Source organism: Dermochelys coriacea, chromosome 5, assembly GCF_009764565.3.
Source record: "Dermochelys coriacea isolate rDerCor1 chromosome 5, rDerCor1.pri.v4, whole genome shotgun sequence".
NCBI classification, from domain to species: Eukaryota; Metazoa; Chordata; order Testudines; family Dermochelyidae; genus Dermochelys; species Dermochelys coriacea.
Window position 1 is genome coordinate 133,916,694 of NC_050072.1, and position 14,741 is coordinate 133,931,434.

General features: G+C 45.4%; 1 protein-coding gene across 7 annotated transcripts in view; it reads left to right on the plus strand.

The window, feature by feature from the left end:
• The window catches only part of FKTN (fukutin), a 45,830-nt gene extending 41,870 nt beyond the window's left edge, over nucleotides 1-3,960 (plus strand). For 6 of the 7 annotated variants that reach the window (XM_038401977.2, XM_038401980.2, XM_043515346.1 and 3 more), the window contains one exon: nucleotides 1,526-3,960. In XM_038401977.2, coding sequence (XP_038257905.1) covers nucleotides 1,526-1,739 — 214 coding nt within the window. In that variant the 3' untranslated portion in view covers nucleotides 1,740-3,960. Of the gene's footprint in view, nucleotides 1-1,132; nucleotides 1,254-1,525 lie in introns of those variants that run through there. The other variant, XM_043515347.1, reaches the window with a different exon arrangement.
• Nucleotides 3,961-14,741: the final 10,781 nt, after the last annotated feature.

Below are 14,741 nucleotides of genomic sequence, written 5' to 3' on the forward strand. Positions count from 1 at the left end.
ATTCCTTACTAGGCATATTAATACAGAACTCTTGAGTAATAATTCATTGAAACTACAGAACCATATTTTCTGCACCCCTCAGAAGCAGTGCAAAGGCTTAGAGGAGTCAGTGTGGGAGAGGGAAGTAATTGCTGGGAAGGAGCCTGGGTATGAACTTGAAGGGTTGTTAGGTGTGGGTGGAAAAAATATGGAACAGGTATTTTTGGGGGGTGGGGAAGGATTGTTAGGGAGCATCCCCCCATGCAGACCCTTGCTAACCCCTAGCCTCTCCCATTCAGTGAGGCACATCTGCGCCTGTCCCCATGTGTCTCTGTGCCCCCATTCAGCCATCCTCCTGCCTCATGTTGCCTTTCACCCTTCTCGTATCCCAGTGCGTCTCTGAACCCCTTAGCCAGCCCTTTCCCCTCATTTCCATGTGTCTCTGTGCCCCACTCAGCCATAACCCTTCCGCCTTGTAGCTCTGCAGCCACTCCCTCTCTGCCCGTGTGGCCCTGCACCTCCACTCCCATTCAGCTGCTGGCCCAGTCTGTCCTCCCCCACTAGCCTTTATGGGCCCCTGTATGATCCCCAGCAGCCCCACTCTGTCTGTCTCCCCATATCCCCTGTCTCCTGACCTGGCTCGACAGGTGCTCTGAAGAAGGCACTGACAGGTGCTCTGAAGAAGGCACTGCAGGCTCTTTCTCTTCCCTATCCTAGCTGGGACTGACTGGGAGCAGCTGCTGTGTTCTGATGCTACAGCGCCCTCTGGTGGGCAAAAGGTGGAACTGTAGCAACTCTTCAGCAGAAGCTTTTTTCTGCAAAAAAAAAAAAAAAAATAAAATAAAATATGCGCGGCACATGTGCTGTGCCTGGGGTTGCTTGACTACTATTTGTCCAGGTCAGCTTGTAGGGTTACAGTCTAACCCGAAGTAACTTGTCCTGGGTTTACATCACAAATCAGTGACAAAGTTGGAAGTAGATCCTAGGCTCCGTGGTCTGCATCTTCTCCATTGGATCACCTGGGCATTGTTGGTATGTCTCATTCCACCACAGGTGTGAGAAGAGGGAGGGGCATTCTGCATAGGTCTGGCAACTCTTATTACTTCAGTGCCCCATGGAAGGTTTGGTTTTCTTTGTGATTTTTATTTTTAAGGGGATTGCATCTGCAGAGAAGCAATCAGGGAGAGCATATTGAGCATGTAGCCATAATAAAACTCCAGCTTCAAAGCACTTGACAACCATTAACTAGTTAATCCTCACAGCATCCCTGTAAGGTAGATAAATCAATATTATCCCTATTTCACAGATAGGAAACAGAAGTGGGGAGGTTAAGTGACTTGCCCAAAGTCATGCCGCCATTCGTGGGCAGGGAAAGAATTGAAATGAAGATGTCTCTGACTCTGTCTTATGCTCTGGCCACAATACACAATTTGTACTCCTTCATAATTTTAAAAATCAAATGGTGTAGTGGCTTCCAAGGTTTTGTTTACTGAATATCATACCTATATTTGAGTCTTAACTATTGTGTTCTCTTATTGTAACATAGGTACCTGTTTCCTAAGTTTACACTGTGTTGGACTGAGTTTGTAGAACTTAAGGTACATGTGCCTTGTGAAACCCTCCGATATGTCGAAGCCAACTATGGCAAGGACTGGAAGGTACCTGTGAAGATGTGGGACTGGAAAAGCTCTCCATCCAATGTGCAGTCCAATGGGATGTGGCCTGTTGATGAATGGGATGATGTCATTCAAGTCTACTGATCACATGGATGTAACCAGGATTTGTTTGATACCATTGGACCTATCCATGCTTAATTTCCCTTACCCCAAGATGTTGAGATCAGTTTTCATCCACTTCCTAAGGAGATCTTGAATTTTTTTTGGTATAATAGGTGGTGTGTGTACTACTCACAGCACTTACATCTGGCATTCTCTGTGACAGCTAAAGAAAGAGAATGAAGGTAGTATGTGCGAACTGACAAGACTATCTGAGAGGAAAGATGTACAAAGGGAATGCAAGAAAGATTGAAGTGGGGATATAGGTAGGAAAAATTAAACTTGAACCCAGACCAAATGGCTCAGCATGCTTTGTCTTGTGGGGGGAAGGATGTCATTTGCTTAGAAATTCAGCACTGAAATTCCAGAGTGGTGGGCACCATAGAAATACCTTACATAGATAGATAGATACATAGATCTAAAGCATTCCCCCGTGGTTGTGGCAGTCAGTCTGACTTCAGAGGTCACTGGAATGTTGTCCAGTTACTTAGAGCAGGAGTCACTGCTTTGTGAAGGGGCACAGCTAAGATAGTTAGGGATACAAAGGCAGCTCTGGATGAAAAGGTGGGGTAAGACACTGAAGAGTCCTATCCACGTCAGAGGAGATGTGGGCTTTTCTAATATGCCCTTGGGGAAACCCTGAGCTTGGGACTCAGTTAACAAAAGTAGACACATTTTCTATTAACCACTTTATGTCAGGGAATGCTATCCACTCTTTGTTTTTTTAACATGGAGCCATATGCTACAGGGGGACACTTTGTATAAAAGGAGAGTCCAGAATTCTGATCTTTGATGCTCTAAACCATGGGTCTCAAGTAACCCTGGGAGTTGTAAACCGATTTTATAGCGTCATAATCACCCTCCCTTTTTTTAGAGTTAGATAGGAGTGGAGTCCTGAAACTTCTTTATTGTTGTTGTAACCTGGGGTCATGGTATGGAGGAGGTTGAGAATCACTACCCTCATCTTTTAAGTGTAAACCCCAGGCTGTTAATTTGTATACAGCTGCCAACTCTTTTCTCAGATTTACAGTAGTGTAATCTAAAGGCTACTGCTGGTGTCACTGGATTTAAAAATCTCTCAACTGTATCTCCTTTCATTACTACTTGCATTTTTGGTCGGTACAGTATACTTCCTTGTTTTTTGTTTTGGGGAGGGATTGCTGAATAATAGCTTCTGTTTGAACCTGTGCTTGAATCCGTTTAGCGAGATGGATCTAGAGCATTCCCAAAGTGAAGTCAGTGAAGCTAAATGACCCTGATTTGTTCAGCTCCTTCTCAGTGGACAAGTTGAGCTCTGGGGTTGTTAATGAAATATGAATACCAAATGTACTGCACTAACCCTGGAGCACTCATGGTACCAATGTCAAGTAGTTAAGTAATTTGATGCTTTCATATCTGTATATAATAAGGCTGTACTCCAGATTTCTTTCCTTGAGTATGACGGTTATCTACAAGTCATGGCTTTTTTGTCAGTTACTGGCTACAGATAGGACAAATCTTAGTTTTGTATTCAGTTGATACAAATACCTGAAAAATTCAGTATTTACGTATCCAAGTTAATACAGTTTTGAGTAGCTAACACAGCTGCATCTGAGTGACTGTTTTACTGCTGTACTATTCCAGGTGCACTCTGGGGCTTCCCTGGTATTTACAGAGTGCACGACACACTTTATTCCTGCCAACCCTCCTAGTTCCTGCCACTGAGTACTGCAGTAAATAATTCAGAATTTGGCCAGTACTTTAAAAAAATGGATTTGTCACATCCTTAATGACTACTGGCTTTTTAAACACTACAAAAACGTCAATATTTTTTGCCAAATTGGGGAGGGGAAGAGGTTAAATCCTAGTGATGTTTTTACTCAATGAGGTGAAGCACTGAGTCTGTGAAAGGATGAGTTTTCAGGTGGTACTTCTTGCATTCTTTTTTGTTGTTACATATGGCCTAAAGCTAATCTCCTTTTGATGGTTGTATTATTCAGAGCTCTGTGTTATGCAACACTATGTTATTAAATACGGTACAGTTGGTCTTTGTTTTTACAATGTGATAGAGCTTTGGAATGGAAAGATAGTGTCAGGATAAAAAATGTGCAATCCTGTCACAAGTTTGTGATTTTATATTTGTAAATGGAAAGGCTAGAAGCAAAAACAAAAATGCTCATCCCCTAAGCAGAAGAGAATGTTTTAAATATCTGACTACAATACTGTATATGTGTGTGTGTTTAACTTATTGTCCAGGCTGTTAAAATACATTTCTTCTGAAGAGAAAAAGATATTCTTTAACACTGATTAAGGCTATGTCTACACTACCACTTAGGTCGACACAACTTGCATTGCTCAGGGTGTGAAAAACCATCCCCATGAGCAACATAAGTTTCACTGGCCTAAGTGGTAGTGTGAACGTTGCTATGTCGGCGGAGAGCTTTACCTGACGACATCGCTACTGCCACTCGTTGAGGTAGTTTTATTATGTCTCTGGGAGAGCTCTCTTCCATTGGCAGAGAGCAGCTAGGCGAGCACTCTTAGGCCATGTCTGCACTATGAAATTAGCTCAAATTTATAGAATTCGATTTTGTAGAAAGCGTTTTTATACAGTCGATTGTGTGTGTCCCCACACAAATGCTCTAAGTGCATTTAGTCAGCGGAGTGCGTCCACAGTACCGAGGCAACTATCAACTTCCGGAATGTTGCACTGTGGGTAGCTATCCCACAGTTCCTGCAGTCTCCGCCACCCATTCGAATTCTGGGTAGAAATCCCAATGCCTGAGTGGCAAAAACATTGTCACGGGTGGTTCTGGGTACATATCGTCAGGCCCCCCCCTTCCCTCCCTCCCTCCATGAAAGCAACAGCAGACAATCATAGAATCATAGAATCATAGAATATCAGGGTTGGAAGGGACCCCAGAAGGTCATCTAGTCCAACCCCCTGCTCAAAGCAGGACCAAGTCCCAGTTAAATCATCCCAGCTAGGGCTTTGTCAAGCCTGACCTTAAAAACCTCTAAGGAAGGAGATTCTACCACCTCCCTAGGTAACGCATTCCAGTGTTTCACCACCCTCTTAGTGAAAAAGTTTTTCCTAATATCCAATCTAAACCTCCCCCATTGCAACTTGAGACCATTACTCCTCGTTCTGTCATCTGCTACCATTGAGAACAGTCTAGAGCCATCCTCTTTGAAACCCCCTTTCAGGTAGTTGAAAGCAGCTATCAAATCCCCCCTCATTCTTCTCTTCTGCAGACTAAACAATCCCAGCTCCCTCAGCCTCTCCTCATAAGTCATGTGCTCTAGACCCCTAATCATTTTTGTTGCCCTTCGCTGTACTCTTTCCAATTTATCCACATCCTTCCTGTAGTGTGGGGCCCAAAACTGGACACAGTACTCCAGATGAGGCCTCACCAGTGTCGAATAGAGGGGAACGATCACGTCCCTCGATCTGCTCGCTATGCCCCTACTTATACATCCCAAAATGCCATTGGCCTTCTTGGCAACAAGGGCACACTGCTGACTCATATCCAGCTTCTCGTCCACTGTCACCCCTAGGTCCTTTTCCGCAGAACTGCTGCCGAGCCATTCGGTCCCTAGTCTGTAGCGGTGCATTGGATTCTTCCATCCTAAGTGCAGGACCCTGCATTTATCCTTATTGAACCTCATTAGATTTCTTTTGGCCCAATCCTCCAATTTGTCTAGGTCCTTCTGTATCCTATCCCTCCCCTCCAGCGTATCTACCACTCCTCCCAGTTTAGTATCATCCGCAAATTTGCTGAGAGTGCAATCCACACCATCCTCCAGGTCATTTATGAAGATATTGAACAAAACGGGCCCCAGGACCGACCCCTGGGGCACTCCACTTGACACCGGCTGCCAACTAGACATGGAGCCATTGATCACTACCCGTTGAGCCCGACAATCTAGCCAGCTTTCTACCCACCTTATAGTGCATTCATCCAGCCCATACTTCCTTAACTTGCTGACAAGAATGCTGTGGGAGACCGTGTCAAAAGCTTTGCTAAAGTCAAGAAACAATACATCCACTGCTTTCCCTTCATCCACAGAACCAGTAATCTCATCATAAAAGGCGATTAGATTAGTCAGGCATGACCTTCCCTTGGTGAATCCATGCTGACTGTTCCTGATCACTTTCCTCTCCTCTAAGTGCTTCAGGATTGATTCTTTGAGGACCTGCTCCATGATTTTTCCAGGGACTGAGGTGAGGCTGACCGGCCTGTAGTTCCCAGGATCCTCCTTCTTCCCTTTTTTAAAGATGGGCACTACATTAGCCTTTTTCCAGTCATCCGGGACTTCCCCCGTTCGCCACGAGTTTTCAAAGATAATGGCCAAGGGCTCTGCAATCACAGCCGCCAATTCCTTCAGCACTCTCGGATGCAATTCGTCCGGCCCCATGGACTTGTGCACGTCCAGCTTTTCTAAATAGTCCCTAACCACCTCTATCTCTACAGAGGGCTGGCCATCTCTTCCCCGTTTTGTGTTGCCCAGCACAGCAGTCTGGGAGCTGACCTTGTTAGTGAAAACAGAGGCAAAAAAAGCATTGAGTACATTAGCTTTTTCCACATCCTCTGTCACTAGCTTGCCTCCCTCATTCAGTAAGGGGCCCACACTTTCCTTGGCTTTCTTCTTGTTGCCAACATACCTGAAGAAACCCTTCTTGTTACTCTTGACATCTCTTGCTAGCTGCAGCTCCAGGTGCGATTTGGCCCTCCTGATATCTTTCCTACATGCCCGAGCAATATTTTTATACTCTTCCCTGGTCATATGTCCAACCTTCCACTTCTTGTAAGCTTCTTTTTTATGTTTAAGATCCGCTAGGATTTCACCATTAAGCCAAGCTGGTCGCCTGCCATATTTACTATTCTTTCGACTCATCGGGATGGTTTGTCCCTGTAACCTCAACAGGGATTCCTTGAAATACAGCCAGCTCTCCTGGACTCCCTTCCCTTTCATGTTAGTCCCCCAGGGGATCCTGGCCATCTGTTCCCTGAGGGAGTCAAAGTCTGCTTTCCTGAAGTCCAGGGTCCGTATCCTGCTGCTTACCTTTCTTCCCTGCGTCAGGATCCTGAACTCAACCAACTCATGGTCACTGCCTCCCAGATTCCCATCCACTTTTGCTTCCCCCACTAATTCTACCCGGTTTGTGAGCAGCAGGTCAAGAAAAGCGCTCCCCCTAGTTGGCTCCCCTAGCACTTGCACCAGGAAATTGTCCCCTACGCTTTCCAAAAACTTCCTGGATTGTCTATGCACCGCTGTATTGCTCTCCCAGCAGATATCAGGAAAATTAAAGTCACCCATGAGAATCAGGGCATGCGATCTAGTAGCTTCCGTGAGTTGCCGGAAGAAAGCCTCATCCACCTCATCCCCCTGGTCCGGTGGTCTATAGCAGACTCCCACCATGACATCACTCTTGTTGCACACACTTCTAAACTTAATCCAGAGACACTCAGGTTTTTCCACAGTTTCGTACCGGAGCTCTGAGCAGTCATACTGCTCCCTTACATACAGTGCTACTCCCCCACCTTTTCTGCCCTGCCTGTCCTTCCTGAACAGTTTATAACCATCCATGACTGTACTCCAGTCATGTGAGTTATCCCACCAAGTCTCTGTTATTCCAATCACGTCATAATTCCTTGACATCACCAGGACCTCCAGTTCTCCCTGCTTGTTTCCAAGGCTTTGTGCATTTGTATATAAGCACTTGAGATAACCTGTTGATCGCCCCTCATTCCCAGTATGAGGCAGGAGCCCTCCCCTCACAGACCTTCCTGCCTGTGCTTCCTCCCGGTATCAAACAATCGTTTCGTGCCTTTTTTCCTGGGTTACCCATGCAGATGCCATACCACGGCAAGCATGGAGCCCGCTCAGCTCACAGTCACCGTATGTCTCCTGGGTGCTGGCAGACGCGGTACTGCATTGCTACACAGCAGCCGCTCATTGTCTTTTGGCAGCAGACAGTGCAATATGACTGGTAGCCATAGTTGACCTATTCGAGGGTGCTCTTTCAGTGGTGAGGTCGGTCAGGGGCGCCTGGACAAACATGGGAGTGACTCAGCCAGGTCATTTCCCTTTTAAGTTTTGTCTCATGGGGATTCAGTCCTGCCGGCAGTCCTACTGCACCGTCTTCTAATGAGCAGCCAGGAGACAACGATGGCCAGCAGTCATACTGCACCATCTTCTGCCGAGCACCCAGGACATGACAATGGCCAGCAGTTGTACTGCACTGTCTGCTGCCAGGAAGATCTATAAAGATAGATGAAGTGGATCAAAACAAGAAATAGACCAGATTTGTTTTGTATTCATTTTCTCCCTCCCTCCCTCCGTGAAATCAATGGCTTGCTAAACCCAGGATTTTGAGTTCTATCCTTGAGGGGGCCATTCTGTTTCTCCTTGATGCAAAGCCACCTCCTGTGTTGATTTTAATTCCCTGTAAGCCAGACCTGTAAGCCATGTTGTCAGTTTCCCTTCCCTCCGTCAGAGCAACGGCAGACAATCATTTTGCGCCCTTTTCCCTGGATTGCCCGAGCAGACGCCATAGCACAGCAAGCATGGAGCCCGTTCAGCTCACCGCAGCAGTTATGACCATTGTAAACACCTCGCGCATTATTGTGCAATTTATGCAGAACCAGCACCTGAGAAACCAGGTGAGGAAGCGATGGCAGCACGGTGATGAGGACATGAACACAGAATTCTCTAAAACTTCGGTCCCCAGCAATTTGGAGATCATGTTGTTACTGGGGCATGCTCATGCAGTGGAAAGCCGATTTTGAGCCCGGGAAACAAGCACAGAGTGGTGGGACTGCATAGAATTGCAGGTTTGGGACGATGCCCAGTGGCTCCGAAACTTTCGCATGCGTATGGGCACTTTTATGGAACTTTGTGAGTTGCTTTCCCCTGCCCTGAAGCACAAGAATACCAAGATGAGAGCAGCCCTCACAGTTCACAAGCGAGTGGCAATAGCCCTGTGAAAGCTTGCAACGCCAGACAGCTACCGGTCAGTCGGTAATCAATTTGGAGTGGGCAAATCTACTGTGGGGGTTGCTGTGATGCAAGTAGTCAACGCAATCATTGAGCTGCTGCTATCAAAGGCAGTGACTCTGGGAAAGGTGCAGGTCATAGTGGATGGCTTTGCTGCAATGGGATTCCCTAACTGTGGTGGGGCTATAGATGGAAAGCATATCCCTATCTTGGTACTGGACCACCAGGGCAGCTAATACATAAACCGCAAGGGGTACTTTTCAATGGTGCTGCAAGCACTGGTGGATCACAAGGGATATTTCACCAACATCGACGTGGGATGGCCGGGAAAGGTTCATGATGTTCGCGTCTTCAGAAACTCTGGTCTGTTTAAATGGCTGCAGGAAGGGAGTTACTTATAGATTCATAGATACTAAGGTCAGAAGGGACCATTCTGATCATCTAGTCCGACCTCCTGCACAGCGCAGGCCACAGAATCTCACCCACCCAAAGAACTTCCCAGACTTCCCAGACCAGAGAATAACTGTTGGGGATGTTGAAATGCCTATAGTTATCCTTGGGAACCCAGCATGCCCTGGCTCATGAAGCCGTACACAGGCACCCTTAACAGTACTAAGGAGCTGTTGAACTATAGGCTGAGCAAGTGCAGAATGGTGGTAGAGTGCATTTGGACGTTTAAAGGGTCACTGGCACAGTTGACTGACTCGCTCAGACCTCAGCGAAACCAATATTCACATTGTTATTGCTGCTTGCTATGTGCGCCACAATCTCTATGAGAGTAAGGGGGAGACAATTACGGCGGGGTGGCAGGTTGATGCAAATCACCTGGCCGCTGAGTACGCACAGCCAGACACCAGGGCGGTTAGAGCACAGCAGGAAGCGCTGCACGTCAGAGAAGCTTTGAAAACCAGTTTCATGACTGACACGGTACTGTGTGACCTTCTGTTTTTCTTCTTGATGAAAACCCGCCCCCTTGGTTGCCTCTAAATTCCCTGTAAACCCCTCACCCCCCTCCCCTTCGATCACAGCTTGCTTCCAAAGGAAATAAAGTCACTATCGTTTAAAAAAACATGTATTCTTTATTAATTGATTATAAAAATAGGGAGATAACTCACAAGGTAGCCCAGGTGGGGTGTGGGAGGAGGGGAGGAGGGAAGGAAAAGGCCACTTTAAAATTTCTTGAATTACAGCCTTCTGTTGCTTGGACTGTCAACTGGGGTGGAGTGGTTGGGTGCCCGGAGCCTCTCCCCGCCCCCACGTTCTTGGGTGTCTGGGTGAGGCGGCTATGGAACTTGGGGAGGAGAGAGGGCAGTTAAACAGGGGCTGCAGTGGCAGTCTGTGATCCTGCTGCCGTTTCTGAACCTCCACCAGGCACCGGAGCATGTCCATTTTATCCCGCAGGAGCCCCGGCGTTGCCTCATGCCTCTGATCTTCCTGCCGCCATCTCTCCTCACGTTCATTGGCTGCTTTCCTGTACTCTGTTATTGTGTCCCTCCACACATTCTGCTGAGCTCTGTCAATGCCGGACGACTGCATGAGCTCAAAGAACATTTCATCGTGCGTGCATTTTTTTTCGCTGCCTTATCTGAGAGAGCCTTTGGGACGGAGAAGGGAGGCTTGAAACATTTGCAGCTGCTGGAGGAAAAAAAAGAGTGAAGTATTTTAAAGGTACATTTTACAGAACAATGACTATGCTCTTTCACGGTGAACAACACTATTCACATTACATAGCACATGTGATTTTTGGTATAAGGTCGCATTTTGCATCTTGTGTTGAGTGCCTGCGGCTTTCGTGCTAGAGTTCACACACACACGCAGTGCCGGGCAACAGAATTCGGCTTGCAGACGGCCATGGTAAGCCATAATCTTTTGGCTTCTGCAACCTTCATAACAGCAGCGCTCTCCTCTCCCATACCACGCAAAGCACGTTGAGTTGTCCATTTAATGGTACAGTTTTCCTGTTAACGTGCAGCAACAGAAACCAAACTAACCCCCCCCCAGCCCCCATCCAATTCTCTGGGATGATCGCTTTACCCTTCCCCCCCACCACGTGGCTGGTATCACGGAAGATCCCTGCTAGCCAAACACGAACAGCTCAGCGCCAATGTCCCCCCCACCAACCGCATGGCTAACTGCGGGGAGGATTTCTTTTCAGGCACAGGCAAACAGCCCAGTAGCAACGGCCACCTCTGAATGTCCCCTTAATTAAATTCCCCTATTTCAACCAGATTACCACAAACGATATCACTCTCCTGAGGATAACACAGAGAGATCAAGAACGGATGTTGCTTGAATGCCAGCAAACGCCGGGACCATATGCTGCCAGGCTTTGTCATGCAGTTGTACCAGATTACTTGCTACTAGCATGGTGTGATAAAGTGTCTTACCATGGAGGACAGAATAAGGCTGCTCTCCCCAGAAACCTTTTGCAAAGGCTTTTAGAATACCTCCAGGAGAGCGTCATGGAGATGTCCCTGGAGGATTTCCGTTCCATCCCCAGACACGTTAACAGACTTTTCCAGTAGCTGTACTGGCCACGAATGCATCCCAAGTCCTCAGGGCTACTTAATTATTAAAAAATGCTTGCTTTTATAACGTATTATATTTTAAAAGGTACACTCACCAGAGGTCCCTTCTCCGGCTTCGTTGGGTTGGGAGGGTATTTCAGTCAGGGTGATGAAAAGATCCTGGCTGTCGGGGAGAACGGTGTGCCATGTGGTGGTCTCAAGCTCGTCGTACTCCTCCTCATTTTCCCCGTCCGCAAAATCCTCAGCAATGGCGGAGAGTACCCCATCATCGGAGTCCATGGACAGGGATGGGGTAGTGGTGGTGGACCCCCCGAAATTGCATGCAGCTCAACGTAGAAGCGGCATGTCTGGGGCTGTGTCCTGGAGCGTCCGTTTGATTCTTTGTTTTCTGGTATGCTTGTCTGAGCTCCTTAAGTTTCACGCGGCACTGTGTTGCATCCCTGCTGTAGCTTTTGTCCCTCATGGCCTCGGAGATTTTTTGAAATGTTTTGGCATTTTGTCTTTTGAAATGTAGTTCTGATAACACAGATTCTTCTTCCCATACAGCGATTAGATCCAGTACCTCCTGTTTGGTCCATGCTGGAGCTCTTTTTTGATTCTGGGACTGCATGGTCACCTGTGCTGATGAGCTCGCCTGCCCAAACAGGAAATGAGATTCAGAAGTTCCCGGGGCTTTTCCTGTACACCTGGTCAGTGTATCTGAGTTCAGAGCGCTGTCCAGAGCGATCACATTGGTGCACTGTGGGATAGCTCCCAGAGGCCAATACCTTCGAATTGCGTCCACACTTGCCCTAATTCGAAATGGTGATGTCGATTTCAGCCCTAATCCCCTCGTTGGGGAGGAGTACAGAAATCAGTTTTAAGAGCCCTTTATATCCAAAAAAAAAAAAAAAAAAAAAGCGGCTTTGTTGTGTGGATGGGTGCAGGGTTAATTCGATGTAACGCTGCTAAATCTGACATAAACTCATAGTGTAGACCAGGCCTTACAGTGGTGCAGCTGCATTGATACAGCTGTGCTGCTGTAACCTTGCTAGTGTAGACATGGCCTGAATTAATGAGTTTAATTTTCTACTCAGTCTGCTAATGTACAATTACGTTTTGTTATCTAGGACAACATTTTTAACATATGGTTCAGTGTTACTATTTACTATGGAATAATTTGAAGAGGAATGTTTTTGATCTTTGTTTTTCTAAATTCTTTATTTAATTACCTTATGCTTTTATTTTTAATAAACTCTGAGAAAACAATGTTGTTGTTTGTACAAAATACCAGAAATTATTTACTGTATCTTAGGAATAGGTGATATTATTATTATTATTATTTGATTAGATTCTCCCTTTATTTACACTGGTACAATCCCATTGACTTCACTGTGGTTGCACAGGTGTAAGTGAGGAAAAAATTTGTGCCATCTTCCCAGCTCCTGCCGCAAACCTTTCTGACATTCACTGATTTATTTACCCACTCTTTCCAGGTAAAATGTGAGTAGCTTTCACTTACCTGCATCACTTTCTTTATGTAGTTGCTATGCTCACATAAGATTGCAGAAGGGCAATAGCAAACATAACAGATTCCTCACATCTGTCAGAAATTTGGTAGCTTTTTAGCGATATCTACACACTTTGTTCTACCTATAGAACTCTCCTTGTCTGCTTTCTTTACTTGTTAGACTATTTTTTGCTTCCAGCAATATAAAATCTAAACTTATTACAACAGATGACACATTGTGAAACAACATAAGGAAAGAGGCAGAAGATTCTGGAAGAACCACAAGCAAAACCAAAAGCAGCAAACAAATATACTAGGGCAGGTTTGAACCCAGGATGTAGTTGCATCCATTTTGCAGAATATTTCTAGGGGTCCTCCTTTAGAAATAGCTTTTTGCAGCTTCTCCTTCAGAAAATGGTTCCTCTGATGATAGATCAGATGATGTCTTCACAGTCAGACACACAGTAAGATAGAAAAGTAGAAAATAAATGATACATTATACTCAAACTGGAATCATTTCCTGATGCCTTATCCTGTTATGCATCTGGCTTACCCTATCATGCTGGAGATGAGTTGTAGCTGTGCTCCGATCACCCCACACGGTGTGTTGCTCTTGCTGTCACTTAAGCTTGACAACCAGAGCCAGCGTGATAAAATTAATTCCTTGATACTGGAAGTCACATTTTCTGATGTTAGCGCTCTATGCAAATGCCAAATGCAGATCTTGGACTACTGTAATAGTATTGATCATCACTTATGAGTAAATGGCAGACTTAAAAATCTCCATTTATTCTGTTATGAAGCACTGAATTGTGAGAGTGGCACACACAATCTAATTCCAGATGCAGTTTTGATTTTGCAGATTTGTTCTCTTTTGTCCTCCTAACTAAAAATCCCACCTTATTTTTGAAAATGAACATTTTTGTAGGCTGCAGGGTGTGGTTCTGATCTCACTACAACAGTGTGAGTGCTTAATCCTGCAAGGTGCCAAGTACTCTGGCCCTGATCCAGGAAAACATTTAGGCACAGTTTAACTTTAACCATATGAATAGTCCTGTTGAAGACATTGTAATCCGGTGGGATTCTTGGACAAGAAACAGGTGGGGGGGGTTTGTTAACTGTGCAAGACCATGCATCCTGAGAGCTCACACCAGTCTGTGCTACTTAGAAATCATTAGTGGGTTATTGATATTGGGTTGAAAATATAGATAAAATGAGATATAGAAATAATGTGCAGAAGTTGATAAATACAAGGAAAATCACTATTTATCTTTTAAAATATTTAAGTAAATTTAACTGTTGCACCTGTAATATCCACGGAGACTGAAGCTGTGTATTTACCTACAGGATGGGTCTAGTATTGGCAACAGGATGTAAGTCTCAGCTGTAACTTCAAGGAGGCTACTCATGTGAGTAAAGTGAAACATTCTGGATCTAGTCAGAAAGAACCTTGTGTGTAGAATCTGGGTCTTAGTATGATATAAATTTAATGCACAAATATTTGTATATAATCTTTTCTTCAATCCCTGATCTTGGATATCATTTCTTCATACTTTGTTCCATTTCCAGATGAGTTAGCTGCATTTTGATCAACATTTGAAACTGCAGCACTGTGTGACTTGTAGATATTTGTTTTTATTTTATTTGTGTTACATATGCTCCTAGAGACCCCAACCAAGATTGGAGCCTGATTGTGGTAGGTGCACTGTACAAATGAGTCGTCAGAAATAGGCTGCTACAATCTAAATAGATGAGTCCAAAAAAGGTAGAGAGGGGAAAGGAGGCACAGAAAGGTGAAGCCATTTGCCCATGGTCACACAACAGGTCAGAGACAGCTGGGAATGGAACCTAGGGCCTGGGGCCCATTCCAATGGACCACACTTTCCTTACCTTATTTTATAGTACTTATTCCTAGAATTCCACACTCTCATTTTGAAAATACTGTGCTATTTAGTTTATTCTCCCTGTTGGCTGAAAGTTAATATTTGT